This window comes from Phyllostomus hastatus, unplaced genomic scaffold (genome assembly GCF_019186645.2).
Source record: "Phyllostomus hastatus isolate PE091 unplaced genomic scaffold, TTU_PhHast_1.1 phas_contig_40, whole genome shotgun sequence".
In the NCBI taxonomy this organism is placed as follows: Eukaryota; Metazoa; Chordata; class Mammalia; order Chiroptera; family Phyllostomidae; genus Phyllostomus; species Phyllostomus hastatus.
In genome coordinates, this window is record NW_025333872.1 from 57,647,305 (window position 1) to 57,671,943 (window position 24,639).

Here is a 24,639-nt window from a genome sequence, read left to right on the forward strand (position 1 = left end):
GTTATAAGAGACTTCTTTTAAGGTTGTTGTATTAATTGCAAACAAGGAGCGTATTATATATCCATGAGTGTTAAAATCTAGAAAAAAGTATTTGCTGTTACACAACCTTCAAGACAAACTGTCTTCATTTAAGTTTCTATGAATATACAAGTATTCTCATAATGTATATCCCATTTAAAATACTATGAATGCTAAAACTGAGCCATGTTAGTGGGCAAAGCTTCAAAGAAATTACTTCGTATTTTGATTTCTTGAACTAAGGCAATACAGCATTCTGATTTCAAATTTTAATGACTATTTCTCTACTTCGGTCCTTGTTACTTTCTGAATCAAAGCCTTTCAAAGGTTCAAAATTTAAAAATTATATTAGTAACACTCAAATGGTTCCCTATTTGCAACTACTTAGTAAACATACAAAATGTTACAGTTAGCTCTTTCTGAAGGCCAATTCAGATACAAAAGGGAAGGTAATAAACAAGAGAAAATGTGCGTAATGTCACGGAGGTGGCAGAACATACCTATTCTAGGCAACAGCATCTTTTAACGGACTCAAATGTATTTTTTCTTTCTCTTTTTTAAGTAGGAGGCAAAGGAAGTGAGGGTCACTGAATAATCTGGTTTGACAAGACTCTGAGGAGAAAAAAAATCCAGTCTGTTCTACCGTGAGACTAGAGCTTTGTAAGGTTTCTGACTTGTGGAGACTTGTTCAGAAGGCAACGTTATTTATGTTTTGGAGACTTCCATTTAAATGACCGAGACAGCTGTTTCCTCTAGCCTCAGCAGTTTCTGCTCAGGGACTCGCGGTGGAAAACGTCTCCCCACCCATCCATCACAGGCCGTCCCTTCACCTGAGCGGACGCAAGCCAGCAGGAGATGCCCCTGCCGGGCAGTCGCTTCAGGGGGCTCCCTCCTAGAGGGGCATTCTCCGAAGCTGTCAGGGTGAGACGGTGGGGAGCAGCACGGCCACCAGGCAGTTGCCGGCAAATGGACCAGGTACCAACCTACCAACCGCCTGCCCGGCCCCTCCCCGGAGGCATCCGCCCGCCCGCCGGACCCTCGCCAGGGTACCTCTTCCTGGCCGTGGCCCCCGCCACACTGCTTGCAGCCAAGCAGCTCCGAGACGGCTAGTGAGGCTGTGTAAGCCTCGTCTGCGGCGGTGGCCAAGCGCATGTCCGACGCGGAAAGGGCAGCGGTCGCGGAGAGTAGCAGCGCCGTTCGGAGGAGGATAACGCTGAGCAGCCTGCCGGGTTTTGGGGTTTTGGGCTTTAGCGCCTCAGTCAGCGCGAACAGCGGGGACTGAGCAGCTCGGAGGGGGCGGGGCGAACAAACAAGCCGCACAGCCGAGCCTTACGGTCACTCGGTTGGGTCCGAGGCCACTCACACCAATCAGAAACCGCGGCGCCCGGAGCCCCGCCCCCTTGGCGCGGAGGGGCGGGCATTGGAGAGCGGTTCTGACGCGGACACAGCGAAAACAACCTCTAGAGGCCCAGCTCCCTAAAACAGCTGATTCTCAGGTCCAGAACAGGCTCTGTCGGTTGGGAGGTGAGCTAGCTCTGCAGCGCCGGCGGGCCCTCGGGGCTCCATAGAAAGGCGATTGTGTCCCTGCCCCCTTCCCCCACCCCCAGAATACCAGCAGCAGATGGCCTGCCTTCTCTCCACCGGCTGGGGTCCATTCACCTAGACTCTAGGTCCTAGAGCCAGACAGCAACCAACACACTACCAGGAGGAATCAAGTTCGTTTTACATTTTATAAACTATTGAAATTTCCCATCTTCCTTCCTAGTAATGCCCAAACGACGCAGAATGGGCCGCAGGATGCAGGAACATGGCCTGCCTATATTCAATGTAAAGTTATTTTGGGTAAGCTACATAGAAACTATAAATATCACTCTTACAAAAATAAGTTTTGGTAGCAGATTTCTGAATTTTCTTTTTTCAAGTATATTCGAAGGATTTAAAATGTCTAATGTTCCCTCATAAGTGCCTTGGGTTCTAAAGAAAGAATTTCTCTCTGAAATCTGATGAGGAACTTGAGAAAATATAGGTTATAAAGGACCAGAAATAAATGACATTGCTGGATACAGAATGTAGATCTCTCAAATCCTGTGTCAACACTATTTCCTTACATGGCTCCATTAACTTTTTAAAAATCAACTCCTAAATTAGATCTTTTTGCATGTTTGCCCTTGTGTTTTCAAAAGCTTCTGTGCTCACGTTAAAAAAAAAAAGCTGAAACATTCTCTCTGAATGAAACAAGTGGAGTTTAAATCAATAAATTCTGACAGGCACAGAGCCAGGACTTAAAAATGAAAATAAGTTTCGGTCTTAGAATTGAAGTTACAATGTCTCAGATAAGACTAAGTTACTCTTTTGCTCAAACTCATTTTAAAAGTAGCAAGTAAAAATGGTTATTTTTTACTTATGTTTCCAGATAAAAATGTTTGCTCTCATACACTACTTTTATAAGTTGTTAAAACATCCAAAATATTTTCAGTGGTCAAGAAAAGCAATTTTGAGCTAATAAAATGGAAGAAAAGTCTATAGAGGCTTCCAAGCTCTCTCCCTGAGTATACAGCCACAACAACATACATTATCAGATGCCCACTCAGCCACAAATAGACAAGAAGGACAATGACAAAAACAACATGTAAATCATCCTATTTGCAATACAATATACCCTCCAAGATAAACTGATCGTAGATGAATATTGGAAATAAATGGTCTTGTTGTATGGGGTCGTGAGCTATAAAGCCAGTTAGATAATGAAGGAAATATGTGAAAAATGATAGCTGGTTCTAGAAATGCTGGTCTGTGATTTTACTTTCTGGAAGGAATAAAATACTAGGGTTAGTTATCTAGTATGGTGTATTCTTGTTTGTGACATTAAAATTATGTCATTTGCAACATGGAGAATGCTTACCATCCTATTTTTTTAATGAGAGGCATTGGAGAACCATGCATTTAGCTAACCCCAAAATGGTTTAAAATAATTAAATGCAAATGAAAACTGCAAAACTATACATATAAGTAATGTTTGATACTTAGTGCTTAATAAATATTTATTGAAGAACCATACATTGTATAGGGATCTCCAATTAAGATTCTTTTTTAAAAAAAAGTTTCAGCTTATTTTGGAGCTGCCTTAAGTAAAAAGAAAAAAAATAACATTCTAATTCAATGATTTACTGAGGGCTTTCTAGCCATTAAATGACAAGATTCTTTTATAGTGGCTATAAAGACTGACTTAAGTTCTTCAAAGAATGCTAATTTCTGCTCTTTTTGATACAGCACTACTGTGAATTCATCACTCTATTCTCCAACATAGAAAAGTTGCCTCCAAATAAATCTATAGTAACCAAGAATTCCAACAAATGTATCGACCTAAAAATACCACTGTGTCAATTTCACTTCTGGAAAGGTTTTGTTCCAAATCATTCAATAAAAAGTGTGTCTTTTCCAAAGGTTTCACTTTTTGAGTAGTCCAGATGTCCTGCTGGTGCTTCTCCTACCTATCCCCCAAGTGCTAGGCATGTGACAGGCACACAACAAACATCTGCTGAAAAGATGAACATCCTGGGTACAGAACAGTAACTGAAAAGAATTAAGCTTTTAATATTTACCAGAGGTTATCAATACAGGCTGGCAGGTATTTTATAAAATCTGCTATTTACCTGGCTGGCATAGCTCAGTGGATTGAGCTCGGGCTGCGAACCAAAGTGTTGCAGGTTCGATTCCCAGTCAGGGCACATGCCTGAGTTGCAGGCCACGGCCCCCAGCAACTGCACATTGATGTTTCTCTCTCTCTCTTTCTCCCTCCCTTCCCTCTCTAAAACTAAATTTAAAAAATCTTTTAAAAAATCTATTTAAGCATTTCAAAATTTTATTTTTTCTAAGAATTCTGACATGTTATACAAGATGTAATATCCTAAAATACTTCCTTTCCTCCAACAATGTTTTGATAAACATAGCTGTACCAAAGTGAGGTTTCTGCATCTGTCATCAGCAGTAACGGTCTCAACTCTAACCTTCTCAAGTACAAGCTGATATACCCACTGAAAGCAGAATGATGTTATTTTGAGCAGAGAACTATAAACCATTAGAGAGTCCAGATTTGAAGTGGTAGCTCAAGGTAGGCTTCTTGAAGGAAGAAACATCTGAGCTGGGGCTTAGGGAATTGGAAGAGAGGCCTTAGCAAAAATATTATGTGTGGGGGCAGGGGGACAAGGGGTGGGGGGCATGGAGTAAGACAGAGTTCTAAGCAAAAAACAAACAAAAACCCAACAGCATGTGCAAAGGCCCAGAAGTGGGGAAGTGAGAGTGGTCCATTAGGGAAGCAGAATAAAGGAAGTTCATTCCCTCTGGAGCAGAGGGTATTGAGAGTAATGGATGGAGTTTAAGTAAAAGAAATAGTAAGGGGAGACCTTGTTAAAGAGTTAAGGAAAATAAGTTTCATTCTTAAGTGTACTGAGGATCAAATGACATCAGATTTACATTTCAGGAAAGGTTTATAAAAATATATCGGAAAAGGCAAAGCTGGAGGCAGGAAGACGAGTTAAGGGTGTCTCAACACAATTTTGGCAAAGCAAGAGGGTGGTTTAAAGAACAGTGTGAATGAAGCAAAGGATAAGAAAGAATGAAGGTGGATTTTGTTTCTTCAGCAGAAGTTTCTAGAGAAAGGAAATCATGCCTCATTCCCTTGTTTTTGAAATTTAGGAGATAAGTCTCAAATTATCTGCTCTCCTGAACAGGTGGCTTCCTCTATTCATTTGATTTAAAGAAATACGGCCAATTCATAGAAAAAGAATACATATGTTTTAGTAGAAAAAATTCTTACCAATCAGGCCAAAAGTCATAACCATGCCTTCATGAACCACATTTTAAACCTTAAATTGTCCTATTAACCCAAGTAATTACTTTAAAGTACTATAGGTTTGTAGATCTATTTATTAGAGTAGGAATTGTATTTAATAATTGATTAGAAAACACAAATAGCAATGTTTTCAGCCATTAAACCAAAGAGCTTTAAGAGTAGATTAGTTTATGTGGTTTAAGCATTCAAGAAAAATGCCCTATTGTCATTTAAATATTTAATTAGAATGAATACTGGTTTGTAAGATTACTTCTGCTTACTAATTTTGTCAAGATATTTCTCCTCTAGCTGATATCTTCCTGTTTTTGTATATATAGCTTGTCTGCTAAGCACTTTTTTCCTCTCAATACCATGTTTTGAGTACATTGAGATCCTTTTAGCACTGAACTTCAATTTTACATTGTTCTTATTGTCCTCTACTTTTTTCACTTCTTCAATTTAATTTTTAGAATTATATGACTTATAAGGGAGCAAGAATGTTGACAAATCTTTGCTCTCTTTCCTTTAGGATTTCCTCATTTATTTATTTCTTTTTAGGATTCCTTTTATTTATTTTTAATTCAGGTGTAATTGACAAACAGCATTATATTGGGTTAGCCAAAAGTTCAGTTGTTTTTTCCCCGTATGATGGCTCTAATAGAGCTTAATTGTCTTTAACTTCATTTGGAACAATTTTGTTAGATTGTATTGTGACAGCTGTCATATCACCATGCATTTAAAAAACAACGTATCAAAATTGGTGAATTCTTGTGTAGCCATTTTAATATTAAGATAGAAGAAAATATGCAATATTTTTGGCATATTATGCTTTATTATTACAAGAAAGGTACGAATGCAGCTGAAACTCAAAAATAGATTTGTGCAGTGTATGGAGAAGGTGCTGTGACTGATCAAACATGTCAAAAGTGAAGTTTCATGCTGGAGATTTCTCTCTGGATGATGCTCAACAGTCAAGTAGACCAGTTGAAGTTGATTGTGATTAAATCGAGACATTAACTGAGAACAATCAATGTTATACCACGTGGGAGAGAGCTGACATACTGAAAATATCCAAATCAATAAAGTTATTGGTAAAAATGAAAAATGTGCCTAACATGATTCGATGTTTGTATATATTGTAAAATGATCGCCATAATAAATCTGGGTAACATCTGTCATCATAGTTTTTTTTCCTTGTGATGAGAACTTCTAAGATTTACTCTATTAGCACAGGGTTTTTTCTTTTAGAGATGAAGTTTTAAATCTCCACATAGGCTTTCACAAAAAATAGGCCATCCATAACCCATATTGTAAATAAGCAGTATTCTAAACAATGTCAGTGGTTGTAAATTAGAAAATCACTTTCCCCCAAGAATAAGTGTGTTCAGCCATGGTCAGGTTTTCCAAGCTAACAGTAACAAGACTAGTAACTTATGATTTCTTACATATCAAACACTAAGCACACACCCATAATGCAGACAGGTAAATTCATAAAGTATGGGTAACTTGTCTAAGGTTACAAAAGTAGTAAAATGCAGCCTGAGATTATAACCAGATCTGTCTGAATCCAAAGCAGAAGCTGGGCTGCTTCTTTTAAGGCATATTTTCAAAATTTTGATAACTGCATAGCCTCAGTTCTTGACTGTGAGGACAAGCAAAGAGGACAGGAAGAAAAAAAAAACTCAGCTTCCTTGTTTATACTCAGGGTAAGATCTGCTAGGTTAAAAAAAAAAAGATGGAAATCATGGAATGAGTGGTCTTGGTCTTTGAGAGCTTCTCTTCTTTATTTCTCTATCCTCATCACTCTTCTGTGTCTCTTCTGAGGTGTTTGGTGACTTTATGCTACCCAAAGCTTCTTCAATAAGGAACACACCTGAATCTACCCAACCTCTTAAATGCTCCTCTCATTATCCCAATTCCTCTTAGAATAACTGATAGGTGTTAAAAAGAAAACAGGGCTCTTAAACTAACAATGGTTATTGTATGAAGGCTGGTGTCTCATACTAATTTATTTAGTCTGTCTCAATAAATATAAGCTCCATTAAATCAGAATGTTTGTCTTTTGTTCACTGCTATATTTCCATTGCCCTAATGCCAGCACACAGTGCTGAATGAATGAACTCTGCAGAGATGTTTCCATTAAAAGAAGAAAAAAAAAGGCCTAACTCAATTGAAAGTTAAATAATGAATTTCAGGTTCAATATTCAGTTTATAAAAGATGTGGGCCATCTACACAAACATTTTTGAAGGCTTTGGGACCACTATGTAAGCAGGCAGGTTCTCATGGGAATCAGATTGGGTTTAGGTTCAATTCTGCTAAGCAGCTTCTATTTTTCATAGTCTCTTCCCACCTTCTTGGGAACCCAGAGACACTCCCAAGCTTCTTTAATCTTTTCTGTGCCTGCTCTCTGTCACAACACCAAGACAGCAGATATATAGGTCAGACACTGCCCGTATACATACCATTGTTTGGCAAGATTCATAAACATTTTGTAAACTAGATTGGCTTTAAACACCCTCCAGCCTATCTAAGGTGAAATGACAGGAAAGTGTCTGTTGAGATACCAAAATTAAATGGGAGAATTAATTCAGAAATATTGTAATTTTTAGAGGCAAATTACTTTTAGCATCATTATTGAGTTAAATAAGGGGAAATAGGTTTAATTTGGAATAAAATAAGGTACAAAAAAAGGTGAATGTAGTAGGAAATTGAAAGTGCTTTTTCCATATTTTCTGAGGAGCTACTGAAGGTTTTAAAGGAGAAAAAGGAAATGATACAAACTAAAAAAATAAGGCATTTCTCAGACTATGCATATATACTAAATATGTTGTATAATTTTAAAAATAATAATCAAGGGGCTGCATTTCATCTATATCTAAAAACATGTGAAACTATTTTTTAAACTATCAAAGTTCTGCTAGTGGGCACAAGAAAGAACTAGTTTTAATAAAACATATACTTTTAAATATATAAGGAATATATTAGTCTAGCATAATATTAAAAAATTATCTTTTCAAAATAGGTTAAAACCAAACCTAATATCTTCAACTTATCCTGAGTCCACAGACTTGATAGAACTGAACATCAAAGTATGTTTCCTTTATAAAATTGAATTTACCCATGATTAATTTGTTTAGGCAAAATGTATATTAATGAATCCTTTGGCTTAATCATATCTAAATTTTTAATGTTTTATTCATATAAAGATAATTTTGATTCAAATAACAAAATCCCAATGATGGTATCCTAAAATCTTTTAATCAAGTTATTTTGTATTTATAACAGCTATCCTGACCTCCCTACCCATGACCCCCCGCCGTGATTATTACTGCCAAGCAGTGAATAGGCTTCTATAATATGTGCTTTTCTTACAGAGCTCAAAGAACCACCACTAAGTTCCTTTGTGATAATCTTTAGTTATAGGTTCTTTAATCCTTTAAATCACCTTATTTTTCTGCCTCCTTCTTAGATCTTGCTTTACAAGAGGGTATTACGTTGTAGATCCTTATTCTGGTCACAAAGTACAAGGCCATATCTGGAGGCTACTTGCCTGTCATTAAGCATCTTAGAAATAAAATGCCATCACTGAACTTTCCCATCTGTTCTGCCTTTCAAATCCTCAATACATCTCTGTGAGCCATTTTCCTCTTTGCCCAAAAGGTGTGGGTAAATTCAGGGCACTGTAGTTCAACAAATAAAGAAACTTACTTTTGCTTATCACTACTATCCTTTTGTTTAGCTAACCATACTAAAAAAAGAGAAATAATGCTACTTTTAAAATTACATTTTTTACATGAGCTTAAGTTTGAATAGAGTTCAAAATCATTTCATTTGTAGTATTAGGAAATCTGATTTTCCTAATTTTTGGCAAATAATTGAGAAATATTAAAATAGGATTTTATTTAGATATTACAAACTAGAGAAGATAGCATTCTTCCTTAATTTGTTATAACTCTAATTTAAAAAATATATTTGGCATAGGTTTATGTACAGATACCAACTATTATTTTACCAATGAATAGAAATCTTAGTACTATATAATGACTTAACATTCAATTATGATTATTTTTTAGGAAATACAAATTATATGCATTTAATTTCTTGAATCCTATGAACAAGGAGTAATATCTTAATTTGAGATTAGGCTTTTTTATTTAGACTTAAACCTCTCAAGTCATAGAGATTAGGACTCTGTTAGAGAGCATTACATGGGAAGTCATCTAGTTTATTGCTCCAATAGGCAAAACAACAAAAATCCCCCCAAAACCAAAAATCCAAACCCAGTCTGGAAATCTCTTAACAACCCTTCTAGTTTTAGTTCTTTCAAATGTAAAATGATGGGCAACAGAAATTCATAATATCTCAAACTTTATTTCAGCTCTAAAGTGCTATCTCTTACAATAATTGCTGATTTTATCAAGAGTTATATGCTTTAAACTAACTAGAACCTGGCCTCCTCCTATACCAGGCTTCTTTGTACATTTCAAATAGTTTGTTAGGACCCATTTCTTACAAGTACTTTAGAGATATTATAAAGTATTAGATTTGAGCTTTTTTAAAGGTGACCTACAAATGTCTATAAATATTAAATACATTAAAACCAACAAAATAATAATTTGTTGCCACTAATAATTCAGCTATCATACTAAATAAAGCTTCTTCCACCATTTCTGTGAACACATACTTGAATATTCTTGGAATTGTGTCAGTGACTAAGAAGAGTATAGCTGGTGTATTCTATCTAGCCTTTAAAAAAATTCATGCTTGTCTGTATTTGCTGGAGTAGAACTATACTAGTGAATGGACTGCTACAGCATAGAATGCAGATTTCTTTGATGTTATGCATACAAGAAAAAAATCAGAAATAATAATTATAATCCAGTATTATCATTATAACCCTTTAACTTCAAGTTTGTTTAAAACATAACATAGCCTCACTCTTCTCACCAATTGACTCAATAAATAGTTTAACTTTATTTATTTGAACTCCTGGGCATAAATAGAATGCCAGTTTTAGATATTGTGTATATCAGAATTCTGATTATTGTTTGACTACTAACAAAAAATGTAGTAACATACTTGAATATCACTGCTATATATATGTGCCACATCTCTTGATCTGTACACTAGAACCATAACAGTAGGCTTGAAGCATCCACACTAGTCTGTAGCTCCCTACATTATTCACCCAAGGCTTGCATCAAGCTTTTTAAGGTTCAGGAATGCTCTAAGGATTTTGTCTGGCTTTAGCAGAGTGCTAGGGAAATCTGATTCCCGTCAATGCCAAATAGAGTCTTAAGAGAGGAGAGGCTCTTAGAATCACAAAGTTTCACAATGGTATACTGAATTACAGACCAAACTTGCCCTCCAATAGAACTTTGATTTAGCCTACCCTGGATCTGGTCTATAGCTGAAAGGATTATCAAGTTTTCTATCCCTTCCCCAGAAAACATAAGGAAAATCAATTTTATCCTTCAGGGATATACATGACAATATGATCAATTAATAGCTTTTATCCAGGATCACAAAAAAATTGACCTAATAAATTTTTCAGTGAAGTAACTTGGAATTGTTTTTTAATAAAACCAAGGATATTATTGATAGCCAAATAATCTTTTGTGTTTGTAACAGGTAGGTTTTGAGATAATGTATTTGTTCTCTACAATTAGAACTTGGTTTATGTCAAAAAATTCAACTTTCAAGTACTCAACTAGATTATAAAAATTAAACCACAGTACTTTAATTTGTAAATTAGAAATTATAAAATTAAAACTTTAAAATATTGCACACTAACTTTATAAATTAGTAGTTTAAAAAATCTAAGCTTCAAAAGTAACAGAAAAAAGTATGTGGATCAGGAGAAAGGGCAAAGCAGAGTTGAAAGCAGCAGGATGTAGTTCAAATAGGTCACACTCAACTTTTAACTTTCCCTAAGAAGAAAAAAAACAAGCTTAGCAACAGCTTTCAGCCAATCATAAAGCAGACAAACCGGTAAGGACTCAACTGCTCCAGATACCAATGAGGTCCAACCCTCATTCAGTGTTTTTTTTTTTTAAATTTTATAGTGTTAGAGCAGAACAGAAGTTATAAAACACAATGACTGTACTAGGTTAAAAGTAACAAAGATAAAATCTCTTCACCAACCCTTATCAAAATATATCAGATTTTAATAACACACTGATAATCCTATTTTCATCCTTACTGTGTCACATACTATATACATTAAAGTTATGTTTAAAATATTAGTGTATTTCTAATAAAATATAGAATTTTGTGGGAAATTTTCTTTCTTGTTTGTGGATAGAAGGTAAGGGTGGGAATATCTATTTTAAAAGATTCTTCACTTTTTAATTCCCTAATATTCAATTTCTAAAATCCATGAAGGGGAGATCCCCCCAAAAATGCTACAGTCTGAATCAAAAAATATAAAATATGAGTAAAAACAACCACATATAAATACAACCTTCAATACAAGCAAGCAAACTGTACAAATTGCATAGTGTCATTCTATGCAATTTTTCCTATTTAATTTTTTAATATATTTTATTGATTATGCTATTACAGTTGTCCCATTTGCCCCCTTCACACCCCTCCACCCTGTACACCCTCTCCTACCCACTTCCCCCCCTTTAGTTCATGTCCATGGGTCATACTTATAAGTTCTTTAGCTTCTACATTTCTCATACTATTCTTACCCTCCCCCTGTCTATTTTCTACCTACAATCTATGCTACTTATTCTCTGTTCCTTTTCCCCCTCTCTCCTCCTCCCACTCCCCTGTTGATAACCCTCCATGTGATCTCCATTTCTGTGGTTCTGTTCCTGTTCTAGTTGTTTGCTTAGTTTCTTTTGGTTTTGATTTAGGTGTGGTTGTTAATAATTGTGAGTTTGCTGTCCTTTTACTATACATGTTTTTTTAAAATCTTTTCTTAGATAAGTCCCTTTAACATTTCATCTAATAAGGGCTTGGTGATGATGAACTCCTTTAACTTGACCTTATCTGAGAAGCACTTTATCTGCCCTTCCATTCTAAATGAAAGCTTTGCTGGATAAAGCCATCTGGGATATAGGTCCTTATCTTTCATGACTTGGAATACTTCTTTCCAGCCCCTTCTTGCCTGCAAGGTGTCTTTTGAGAAATCAGCTGACAGTCTGATGGGAACTCCTTTGTAGGTGACTGTCCCCTTATCTCTTGCTGCTTCTAGGATTCTCTCCTGCATTTTTAGCTTGGCTAATGTAATTATGATGTGCCTTGGTGTGTTTCTTCTTGGGTCCAACTTCTTTGGGACTCTCTGAGCTTCCTGGACTTCCTAGAAGTCTATTTCCTTTGTCAGAATGAGGAAGTTCTCCTTTATTATTTGTTCAAATACGTTTTCAATCTGTTGCTCTTCCTCTTCCCCTTCTGGTACCCCTATAATTCGGATGTTGGAACGTTTAAAGATGTCCTGGGGGTTCCTAAGCTTCTCCTCACTTTTTTGAATTCTTATTTCTCCATTCTTTCCTATTTGGTTTTCTTTCTTTCTTTCTTCTGGTCCACTCTATTGTTTTGAGTCCCAGTTTCCTTCCCATCACTATTGGTTCCCTAAGCATTTTTCTTCATTTCTTTTATTGTACCCTGCATTTGTTCATCTAATTTGTGACCAAAATCAACCAATTCTGTGAGCTTCCTAATCACCATTGTTTTGAACTGTGCATCTGATAGGTTGGCTATCTCTCAGTTGCTCAAAAGGATGAGTTCTGGGGCATTGATTTGTTCTTCTGTTTGAGCCATCTCTCTTTTTTTTTTTGTCTTGTTGTGCCTGTTATGTATGAGGGGTGGAGCCTTAGGTGTTCACCAGGGCTGGGCACCCTAGTCGCTAGATTGTGATGCTGTATGTGAGGGCAAGGTCAAGAGGGAACAATGGCGGTAGTTCCGTTCTCCATGGGACCTCGGTCCCTTCCCTGAGATCCTGGATTGTGTGCTCTGCCCTGCTCCACAATCACTGCCTCACTGGGTCTGCCAGCTGCCGCTTGTGTACTCAGGGTCCACCTGCTGCGATCTTGTGTACCCCAGATGCCTTATACGCCCAACTCTGCCTGTTCTCGGCGCCGCAACCCCCGCCTGGCTGCTCGTCTCTGCCCCTCCTACTGGTCTGGATGAACAGGTCTATTTTAACTTCTTGATTGTCCAACTTCCATTCAGATCAATTTTCTATCAGTTCTGGGTGTGATTCTGCCTCTAAATTGTTGTTGTTTCAATCTTGGTTGTGCATGGAGGTATGGTGCGTCCACCTATGCCTCCATCTTGGCCAGAACTGCTATTTATTTTTAACACTCAATACATATCCTTCTTCTTTGAGAGAAGAAAGTTTTCTGAGACTGTAGAAAGGGTTTTCAAAGAGTTACAGCTTTCATCCATCCATTGTTTAATGCAGCTCTCAGTATTTGCTTACACTGACAGTGTTACTTGCAAGAAAGACACAAAAACACTGTAAAACAAGTTAACAATTTTCTTCATTTTGCTTTTGGCTTGACAAATTTATAAAGTGTTCTAAGGCAGTTTCCAATATTTTTGTAAAGATCTTTAAGAACCACCTTTTATTTTTTCTTTAAGTACTGCTTAAACCATTTGCTGCTTTTACTTCCTCAAAAACTAACTATTTTAAGTAGATCACCTTGATTTGTTATATCATCGATTATCTCCTGAACTCAGTATGTAGTATTAAACACAGATTTGCTACTAATACTGTAGGATGCTGTCAGTATTTTTTTGTATTCCATATACCCCAAGGAAGGTGGGGGGAAATTAAATAATGTTTAGAGACTAGTTTTAGGTTTTATTTATTGGTGATAACCTTACTTCATTATTTTCCTCTATCCTCAGTTGTCACAGATAACTAAACTATGGTGAATCAAGGAAAAGGTAGATTCAATACATGATTTTGAAAAGAGATACTGTATATCATGCTCATGTTTCCCTTGGGCTCTTAAGCCTTCATAGTTTACAACCTTTACTGAAAGTTTCATCAAATTGCACATACCTGAACGCTATGGGTTTGTGCAATATGTTTCTGCTAAATTTATGGATTTATATTTATATTTATATTTATGGATTTATCCATATTTACATGGATATAAATATATCCTCTATATTCATGGATAGAGTGAACCTATTCATTCAGCATTCATTCAACCAATATTAATTAAGCATCTACTATTAGCCAGTAATTTTTTCTTCCTAGTCTGTCATTGAGAACAATATCCATATCTTCTTCCTTTCTCCTCCCTCTTCTTCCTTCTAATTTCCTCCAACTATTGTCCACCCACTGCAGTCATTTTGCTGCTCCTAAAAGGGTATCTGGACTGAAAAATGCCTTAAAAATACAATGGCAAAGAGGTACGATGCACTTGGAGAGCAGAATTCTGTGTTATGCTGAACATCTGATTGTATTGTAGTAGTTACATAATCCAGTGTCAGTTGATGGAGAGCTTTAAAATAACTAAGATTTTAGTCTAACTTTTGATTCTGTAAGTAGATATTCCACTTCATAGTTTCAAATTTGACATTATTAATATAATAGCTAACATATAGTTAGTCTGTGGCTTGTCTTCCTTTTGGTAACTGTATATTTTAAAGATCTTAATTGTTTTATTTTGATAAGGTCCAATCTATTGATTTTTTCCTTTAATGTTTTAGGCATGTGTATTCTAAGAAATCTTGCCTAACCTAAGGTCACAAATTTTTTTTCCTGTTTTCTTCTAGAAGTTTTACAGCTTAGGTTTTACATATTTAATAAATAGATCATATAAATTTTATTACATCTGAAAACCAAACTGTTAAAGTGTTTCTCTGCACAGGATGGGATTATGAGTGGGTGCTATCACTTTCTTATGTATCTATTATATCGGACTATCTTCTTACTATAATGATGAAAAACTCCACAGTACAGAGAACCTTTTAGGTGGGGGCAGAATGGAAGGGAAAAGTGTATTTCTAACAACAAACAGGGCTAACTTTGTTTTCTTTTCTAGGGACCAAATCTGACCCTCACATCTGCTGGTATCATGCATGGATGTAGTTAAATTAAGTATTTTGTGGTGATTTTCTAGTACATTAACTCCACAGAGCAAAAAGTGAAGTGGTCTTTCTTCCACAGACCAGAACAGGCAAAAGTACTGGAGTAAGAAAGGGTTAAACAACACGGTTTCACTTCTAGTAGTCTTGGATCATTAAAAAAAACAAAAACAAAAAACATTTCTTAAAAGTATTATTAGCTGGTGCCACATGGAAACCTGGGCAGCACACACCATAAAGACAAAGAGAGTCCACTATCTAAAATGACTCCCCCATCCCAGGACCTGGCACAGAAATGAACTGGGCCATGGAAGCAGTGCTTGGACAAGGAGATCCTTTTAAAAAGCTTCCTAAATCATGGCTCTATGTATCAGAAGATAACAACCCCTGAAACATTCCAAAATATCTACAGCTGAAGAAATAAAAAAACAGCACCAGATCACACAATGGTGCATATTGGTGACATGAAAGGTGTTTTGAACTGGGTTTGAAGACGACCTTGAAAAAGGTGTACAGTGTCTCATATAGATTTAGAGTCTAAATTGTTCACTTGTTAATAATCTAAAATTCTTAAGTTTAATGCGTACTTTGAAACAGAGCTTTAGTGTATAAAGATAATGATTTTGGGATACTTTTCTACCCTCTCTGATTAAGTAAATTATTATTTTTTAAGAAAATTATTTACAATAGAAATTTGAAATAATGTCAGCAGTAAATGGGGAACTCAAGTAGAAAGAATGGTCCTAAATATCTACAAGCAATTTCAGAGAGTTGCTAGTTAAGGATTATAGAGCTTAATGGCCTAGAAAGACTTTTTACTAGCAACTGATGACTAAAAGACCCTACTAGGAACAATGGAAACATAGTTTAAAGCACAGTAATTGTACCAAAAAGGTGGTCTCCAGAATAAATGCACTTGATTCAGGGCATGTTTAGCATTCAGAACAATTCTTATGAGTAGCAGGGATGATTTTGCTTTATTAAATCTTTTTTCTTGAGTGAGATTTCCTAAAATGCTGTGAATATTGAAGTTAAAATGTTGCTACCTTTCTAACACCTTCCCTTCCTCAATCTTCTCCTTTCCCCCAATAACAAGCATGTTTGCCTACTCTGTATTTTCTTAGCGAGGAAGGAGATGTCTTTTATTTTCCTATATAAATTGGTATTTAAATAAAGCCTGTTTTGCTGAGCTTCTTCAACACCTCAGTAAGGTTGTTAAATTGAGTCAAAAACTGACTGACAATGTAAGTGCTTAGATATTAAGGTAACCAATCCTTGGAATGTTGGTCTATCTCCTCTCTCTATTGTAAGCAGTAGGTAAAAATTAATAAAATGGCCTTTTAACTTGGCAACAGCTTTTCCTGAAACTTGGGACTTAGAGGCATGTGTCTGCTTCCTCTGATTCTCCGTTTTGCAGTCCTGCATTAGCATGAACAAGATGTCCACCTCTGGAACCCTCAGAATCTGAGCTCTAGTACTTGATAAGAAGTCATTGCTAGGACCCTCTGCTCTGAGAATCTGGTCTAAGGAGAAGTATGAAAATCAAGAATAAGAAGAATGGGTTCTGGAGAAGCAAGGGTATCAGAAAAACTGCTTAGAACTCTGAATGCCCATTAAGGAATGAAGGGCATTTATGTACTGCAGTAATATGTTCTTATGCATGCAGAGTACACTGTGGGAGAAAGATAGTGGGAAATGTGTTCAGTGTATCAACAGATTAGGCAACTAAATTTTTTCATGTCTCAAAATATTTCCTCAGCTGCCTAAAATGATTTCAATCAGAAGTTTGAGGATAGGGTAGGAACAGGTGAAACAGAGGAAGAATAAAAATAACTAGGGCCTGGCCCTGGCTGGTGTGGCTCAGTGGATTGAGTACTGGCCTGTGAACCAAAAGGTCACCAGTTTGATTCCTGGTCAGAGCATATGCCTGGGTTGCAGGCCAGATCCCCAGTTGGGAGCATGCAAGAGGCAGCCAATCAATGTTTCTCTCACACTTTGATGTTTTTCTCCCTCTCTTTCTCCCTCCTTTCCCTTCTCTCTAAAAATAAATCTTAAAATAAAAAATAACCAGGACCTGGATTAGAGAAAAATGTCTCAAAGAAAAAAATGTCTGAAATTCTCAAGATCCTAAGATCCTGGAAGGAACCATGAAAATTTCACATTATATAATAAATATGACTCTACATAGGAACTGTGGAACAAAATGTAAAATGTATATAGAGCTTTACAAGCCCACAAATTTTACACAGGATGACTTGTGTAATTTCTCACAACAACCTTGTGAGATGAATCTCATTATTCCTGCATTACCCAAGAAGAAACCTGTCGTGCAACTGGTAAGTGGCAGAGCTACAAGTCAAATGCAGGTCTGTCTGACTTCAGGTCCACTGCCTTTTCCTTTCCTCAACAGTTTAACATGCATCTTCAGATCCAGCCCTCAGGGAGCTTACAACCCAATTGATCATAAAATACTCAGAAACAGTCAAAGGACAACACTAAGCGATGTGTAATTTTGTGTTAAATCGAATGCCATAAACTGCAAATATCCAGGGATAGAGAACCAGTAACGACTTGAAAGATGGGTAGAGGGAAATAGCACAGAGGAGAAAATAAGCTGGATGAACTCGAGACTGTATGGAGATTGCTGTGGCTCTGGCAGAGGGATGCGAGTTAGTAAGTAGTGGGAAATAGGTCAGGGTCAGTTTTAGGGAACCTAGAAAACCAGTGAAAGAGGAGACTGGACAAAACAGGCAATAATGGAGCCCTAAAATATTTCTTAGTAGCATAAAGTAATAAAAGCAGTGACTTTCACAAGTGTGCAAGATGAGCTCAGGCAAAGGAAATCTTTGTATATTAAAGAAGAGAGAGTGAGACTTACCACTCCCCTTCATTTACAGCCTCACGATGTTACTGGACTTCACAGTCCACCCACAGACACCATTCCTGGACATGCGTAAATGCTCTTCCCTTTCATTACAAGTCAGTGCCCTCTAATCCTGGCTCTCTTCTCACCTTCAGTTTGAAGTTAGAAGTCACTGCCTTGGAGAAGCCTTCCCTGACCCCTTCCTACCTGGGTTAGATAGCCCCTTAGCTTACTTCCCATGCTATAGCACTTACCTCTCTACACTAATTCCTAGGGGGCTAGCCAGTTTCCCTTATTAAACTGAAAGCTCCAAGGGTAACAAATGGCCTGATTTTCCAGCAACGAATCCCTTGGCAAATAATGGGTAAATGAGACAAAGTAAAGAGGGGTATAAGATGAAGAAATAGATTTAGGTGTTATTTTCCCTAAGATTATATGAACCAGGAAACAAGATAGATACATATACAGGCATGCTAAAATGGGGAATGACATCATTTGGAAGGTGGCCTCAATCTCAGGGAAAGAGTTATTCCAAGCTCTTTAATGAAGAGGAGGGTTGGATCAGGGCCATGGCAAAGGTAGGAAAAAGATATACTTTTTATAACCACTGCTTGAGGATAATAGGCTGTAATTTTTTAGACCGCGTTTTGGCCTTAAATGCAGCAAAGAATTTAACAACTTTCATTTAACACCTATCTACAGAAAGCACAGTACTTTGCAAGAACCCACACAAGGTATTTCAGAGTATACAGAGATGAAAGAAACATAACTGAAGCCCAAGAAGGCTTATAATCCAATAAAGAACCCCATATGGTGAAATTATTTTAAAGGTACAAGCAGTGCTATGGATTCAGATGAAGGAAAAAAGTCAAGGGATCATTAAAAACGTTTCAAGCAAGGAAGCTATGTGAATGAGCTTTGATTTTTAGAAGATTAGGAGAGACCTCTAGGATGGTCTGATTTGTGGGGAGAACCTAAAGGCAGTTAGACTTTAGCTTTAAGGTAGTGCAATGGTCTAGTTAAGAGGTAACTAAAGTATAAACCACGGTGATGATGGTAAAAATGAAATGCAGGGGACATATTCAATAATTTAAGAAAGTAAACCCTTAAAATTGATAACTAATTATAAGAAGAAATTTTACTTCCCAAAAAGCCTTTTGTTTCTTTCCACTTCACACATAAACAAACATAAAGCAGAAGTGGTGTCATCAAAGACCGTGTGATGGAGCTGCTTATTGACAGGATACTGAGGTTACTTTTATTTGTAACTGGACACTTGTGGATAGATGCCTCCAGCAGTTTTTATTCCATAATGCCCATCTGCACCTATCTTTAGAGCTTAAAGCAGCATAATTAAGTAAAATGAGAGTTACTTTATGGGATTGTTGTAAGGATAAAAAGTGATAATATGAAAACTGTTAGAAACAAGTAAGTTACTATACTGATGGTGCCAACTTTTTGGCCCTTTCATACTATCAGGTTGCCATATGGACAGGAGAAATAGTCATGATAAAAAAAAACATTCAGTTGGCACTATCTTTCAAGTGATTCTAGCTGTGTTTCTATGTAGATTTAAGATGATAATCAGACAGACTATACTATTAAACATTTATAAAGAAGAAACAGTAAAGTATAATGGCATTGGAATTAGGTCCAAGCACCCTGGGTTCCAAGGATAAATAATCTTTCTGAACCTTGATGTTCTCACCTGTACAATGGGAATGCTAATATAGTGAGTGACCATAAAGGATCACAGGATTACAAGAAATCATGCACAGTGACTGTACTAATAACTGGTCAGTAAATAGTAAGTTGTCAGTAATAGTAGCAGTGGGAGATACATTAGAGCTATAATACATTCAACTGGCAACCCTGTTTTACTTGGAATATAAATTAAACAACTCTTCAGCATAGCATTTGTGGAATACTCAATTTTTTTCCCTCCTTATGGTGTTTTGGGTTTGAACAATGTGTATTTAGAATAAAAATGATTAGGTATTGGTGCACTTTTTAAAATGTAGTATCCATACTGCTATAATTCTTCTAATTATAATATTTACTAAGTATCTGCAAATAATGTAATGTTAAACATAACCTAGCAATGGTGTTACAAATTATAATAGAATCTACATTTTAAAACCAATATTGAATATTTTTCTAGTTCAACAATTCTTTGACTACCCTTTTATCACTGATAGTTTTCCAAGAAAACCCACTGGTCAGTGTTGTAGAGATGACTAGTTGTCCTAGCATCTGTTCTCTGCTTCTTCTACAGTTAAAAAATTCCCAAATTGTTAGCTGGACACACTTCTTTGCAGCTAGGTGTTACCAAATTAGTACACTTTGGCCAATGTGATTATAAAAGGAAATGTCCTGTGCATAGTAAATGTCAGTAGAATGAGGATGTATATGTTCATTCTTCTAGTAAATTCTTTCTCTCTCTGGAATGTGGATATGATTCTAGAGCTGAAGCAACCATCCTAGACATCTACCTTAGAGATAAGAGCTGCATCTTGAGGCTACTGGAAAAGCAGAAGGGACTTGGGTACTATAGAGTCCCTAAATCAGTCCTGGGCTGCCTTCATTTATACGAGAGTGAAACTTTCCTGCATAAAAACGCATATTGGATTTTCTCTCACTGGCAGCCTAATTTAATCTAATCTAAAAAACACAAACAGAATGAAAGACAAATTTTAAGTTCACTCGTTAATAAATTTGTTTTGAACTTATATATGCCTGGTCTTTTTATGCCCCTTTTCTTCTTATTTCTTCTTATTTCCACTTCTTATATAGGTTTCTGGGCCCCTGTAGATATAACCTTTGATTCATTTCTATGGTATTAAGTGAAGGAGAGAAAAGGGATGAGTTCATTCAACTGTTCTACCACTAACAGTTCCCATCATATTCTTAACTTATCCTTTAGTCTACCTCCACCCACTCTAGGGTCCACTTTTCCCTTCATTCTAAAATTTCTTTCTTTTTTTTTTTTAGCCTCACCCTAGGAATTGTTTTTATTAGTTTTAGAGAGAGAGGAAGAGAAGAAAGGAAGGAGTGAGTGAGGGAGAGGGGGAGAGAGAAAGAAACATTGATGTGAGAGAGAAACATCCATCAACTGCCTCATGTACATGCCTCAACTGAGCATCTACAACCTAGGTATGTGCCCTGACCAGGAATCAAACCCACAACCTTTTGGTGCATGGATGATGCTCCAACTGAGCCATCTTGTCAGGACTCCTTCATCTTAGAATTTCAATTTCATAAAATAAGTAAAAATAAAAAATAAAAAACTGTTCTCAAAAACAGCATTCATTTGTTAATCAATCACTCAACAAATTTTGTTGAGTGACTACCACATGCTAGATATCGTTAGATGATAAATAAAACAAACCCTGTCTTCAGAGAGCTAAGTCAGGCCACATTTTAAAATGTAAATGGGATTGTATATTATTACTTGTGCACTATACTACTGTATTCTCAAATTTTCCTATTGGATAAGAGTAAAAGATACATGAATGTTAAAGATGGGGAGAAAAGCAGATATATGGAGAGGGAGTAGGAAGTAAGGACGTATGGAGGGGGACTTTTAGGGTCAAAGGCAAAGATATAACAAAGGAAGAAGGGAGAAAGAAAAAAACATATTCATTGAGTTTTACTGGACTTCATATATCCTCACCTCTTTCATTTATTAAGATTAATAAGGACAAGCTTACTGTTAAACTTCTGGAACTTATACAGCATAGCAACTGACCTCATTATTATACCTACCTTTGCAATGCTAAAAGCAAAGACCTTCAGAAACCCTCAAAAGGCTCCCCACTATTCCTTCCCAATTTTAGCTCCCATTCACATTTCTGTGCCTTCCCACCTCTCACTGAAACCTTCTTCTCCCAGTGTCTCCTGAAAGAGATTGATTCAGTAGAATGCAGAAGGAGTGTGTTGAAATCCCTAGTAAAAATTTAGTTTTAATCTTCTTATAGAAGTACTGCTAAAATAGAATGTAAAAATCATGTATGCTACTAACTCTATAGTTCAACAACTTCATGCAGTTAAAATTAACTGGGTTGTCAATGGATTTGCCAAAGTGAGAAAATAAGTTCCTAGTTTCAAACAATTAATATGAATTTAACTGGACTGTGTACCCTTTGTGAGACAGAGAAAACCTGAAGATTATTCTTTACCTAAAATGTAAATATGTAATTCTATTGCTAGACATAATGGCTCCAGAAGAATGGGAAAAAAACAAACAAACAAACAACTCAGCTACTGATTTTGGGATTAGGTGTTTTTTGTTTTTTGTTTTTTAATCTTAGGTAAGGGAAAGTATATTTAATAAATATTACTAAACCAATTTGTGACATTTAGTTCTTAATACTACACAATATGACATTATGAAAAGTTTTTTTCTTAGATTGTGGTTTTAACACTTCACAAATAGTTTCTTTTCCTGTTAACTTTCAGACAACTGCTGAAGCCTGAGCTAAATACCTGGAGGAAGTGCTACCGCAAGTTTAGCTTTCTTATTTCCATTTGAGCAATACTACTCTCAGCTTTTCTCTATGAGGAAAGTAGCATGTGTTCACTTACAGTTTTTTCTAAACTAATAAAATGCTCTTACATTAATTATAGTAAAATAATAAAACAATTAAAAACCCGAGACAAAGAAAAAGAGGAATATTGCCTCACCAGTACTAGCCAAAAGGCTTAAAAACTTTCTTTGGCTTTTGTTCAACACCTGAAGTCAGGAAACTGATCATGATCAAGGTCCCTTGTCTTTTTCTACAAGGTCCCTGCCCATAACATGCAGCCAAAATGTAGCTTTTGTTACATTCCTGATACAGCATAGAAGGGCACAAACACATTCTAAGCGATAAAGACAATCTTGCCCTCCCCAATGGGCCATAAGTCCAGAAAAACAAGTTACCTCATTTATGAACCATGCTATTTTAAGACTCTATGATGCAACAATATTGCATTACTTTTTTCTATAAAAATGTATTCTGTCAATCAAAACCATAGCTCAAATGTTGTCCAGCAAAGATTCTAAAAATCTAGATTTTTTTCTTCTCTTATTCTTTCAAACTGAATTTAGAGCAAAGAAAACAGTATTTTCATTTCATACAGTAAACAGTCCCTAGAAACTATAAATCTCTACTAATTGGTATCTTTGCTTAATAATAATTATGAAAACCTTAATGCATAGGGATAACTTTGAAGTACTGTAAGATGTTTAAATACCCTCTAATTAAATGATGCAATTATACTCAGTTCATATCTGATGCAATAACCATAGAATTTCAGAGCTAAAATATTATTAAAATAAACTAAGTGGAACTAGAATAGGAATTTGGAGAATGTCTAAAAGCACTGGTACTTAGACATTGAGAACTAACTTGACTTGGGGCATTGAACACACATACAATATACAGATGAGGTATAGAATTGTACCCCTGAGACCTATATAATTTTATTAACCAATGTCACCCCAGTAAATTCAATAAAAAGTTAAATTAAACTTTTCCAATGCAAAAAATTGAGAACCAGAGGTGAAATATATTGTTTTAATTTTGATATATTTACCATATTATAGTTTTGAGAAACTTAAGTAATCTGTGTATAAAATCAGGCCTGCCTTAGGATTTCATAGAATAAGTAATTGCTTATTTGGTATAATATTAGAAGTGCTATAATTTTTTTCAAATCCACATAAAAATTTGTCACCCAAATTCTTCCTCAGAGATGAAAATGGTAAAATGATACCTAGTTGTCTTTCTTTTATATATTTAGCTGAAGTTCAATTATGCCTAGACTTCTATAATCAAATTCCATTATTTTCAGTTAAACTGTAAATACCCTATAAAAGAGAAACTCATTAAACTATGTAATGGAGTCAAACTTTACATAGTCACGTAAAGTGAAAATCATTTAGAAACATTGTCCTTGAAAATCTCTTTGGAAGTTACCAGACGAGACTGACAAGCCACTTCTTAGTAAGTCCAAAGCAGTCATTTTATCATCCAGCGTTAGAGCAGATGACTGTTTATTTGGTTCAGCACTAGTTGGGGTAATTGGCTTGTGTTTAGGAGCCTTGGATAAACAAGCACATGTCTAACACCTGAAATTCCCTCGGAACGGTGAGATGCTCACTCTATGAGAACCAAGCAGGAATTCAGAGCAGTGGAGAACAGAGTAGATTTGTTTCTTATTGCATACTCACTTGGGAGCATATGTTCTCTGAGTGAGATGTTGGGCAGAACTGCCTATGATATTTGCATTAAAAATAGTTTCTGCCTCACATTTAAAAATGTTTGATGAGCAAGCATAGTTACATTTGCAAAAGTTAAATGTATGAATGGTGCAACCCCATTATAGGGATCTTTTCCCTAACAGTGGGTTGTGGGCACATTAAGGCAGAAGAAGGAAGAACAGACTCTGTGCCTTTCAGCAAGGAAGGGCTCCATGGGGTGAGAAAAGACCATGGCCAAAGTTAAGTTTTGCCCACTTCAAAAATTTGTCTAGAGAGTGAGTGTGTGTGTGTGTGTGTGTGTGTGTGTGTGTGTGTGTGTGCGCGTGCGCGCTGCATAAAACTTTAAGCCATAATGGCTTATTAAACATAACCTCCTACATTCTCAACCTGGCAGATTACTGATAATTTACTGTAGTTTCCCTTCACTTTTGCAAACAGTAACTATTAGTGTCAAAGTGTCATCTCTTATTTTTCTATTTTCAGTTCAAGATGAGATTCAATTTAAAGTAACTTAGAGACGAGGACATCAAATTTGCAAATCAGAAAGCTGTCTTGTGACTTCTTTTACTGAGTACTGCCAGCAAGTGCTGGCTATCTTTATCTTGATAAGCACTGCTAAAACATCTCAA

The 24,639-nt window shown here is 36.2% G+C and overlaps 1 protein-coding gene and 1 long non-coding RNA gene across 3 annotated transcripts in view; one reads left to right on the forward strand and one right to left on the reverse strand.

Moving 5' to 3' along the window:
* SESN1 (sestrin 1) overlaps positions 1-24,639 on the reverse strand; it is a 106,734-nt gene that overhangs the window by 21,763 nt on the left and 60,332 nt on the right. The window contains exon 1 of one of the 2 annotated variants that reach the window (XM_045842785.1): positions 1,069-1,312. The exons of the other annotated variant lie outside the window; for it this stretch is intronic. Coding sequence (XP_045698741.1) covers positions 1,069-1,170 — 102 coding nt within the window. The 5' untranslated portion in view covers positions 1,171-1,312. Of the gene's footprint in view, positions 1-1,068; positions 1,313-24,639 lie in introns of those variants that run through there. 2 annotated transcript variants of the gene reach the window in all.
* On the forward strand, positions 1,445-3,408 carry LOC123821404. Its single transcript, XR_006786120.1, has 3 exons — positions 1,445-1,542; positions 1,784-1,860; positions 3,289-3,408. It is a non-coding gene; the product is annotated as an uncharacterized LOC123821404 (long non-coding RNA).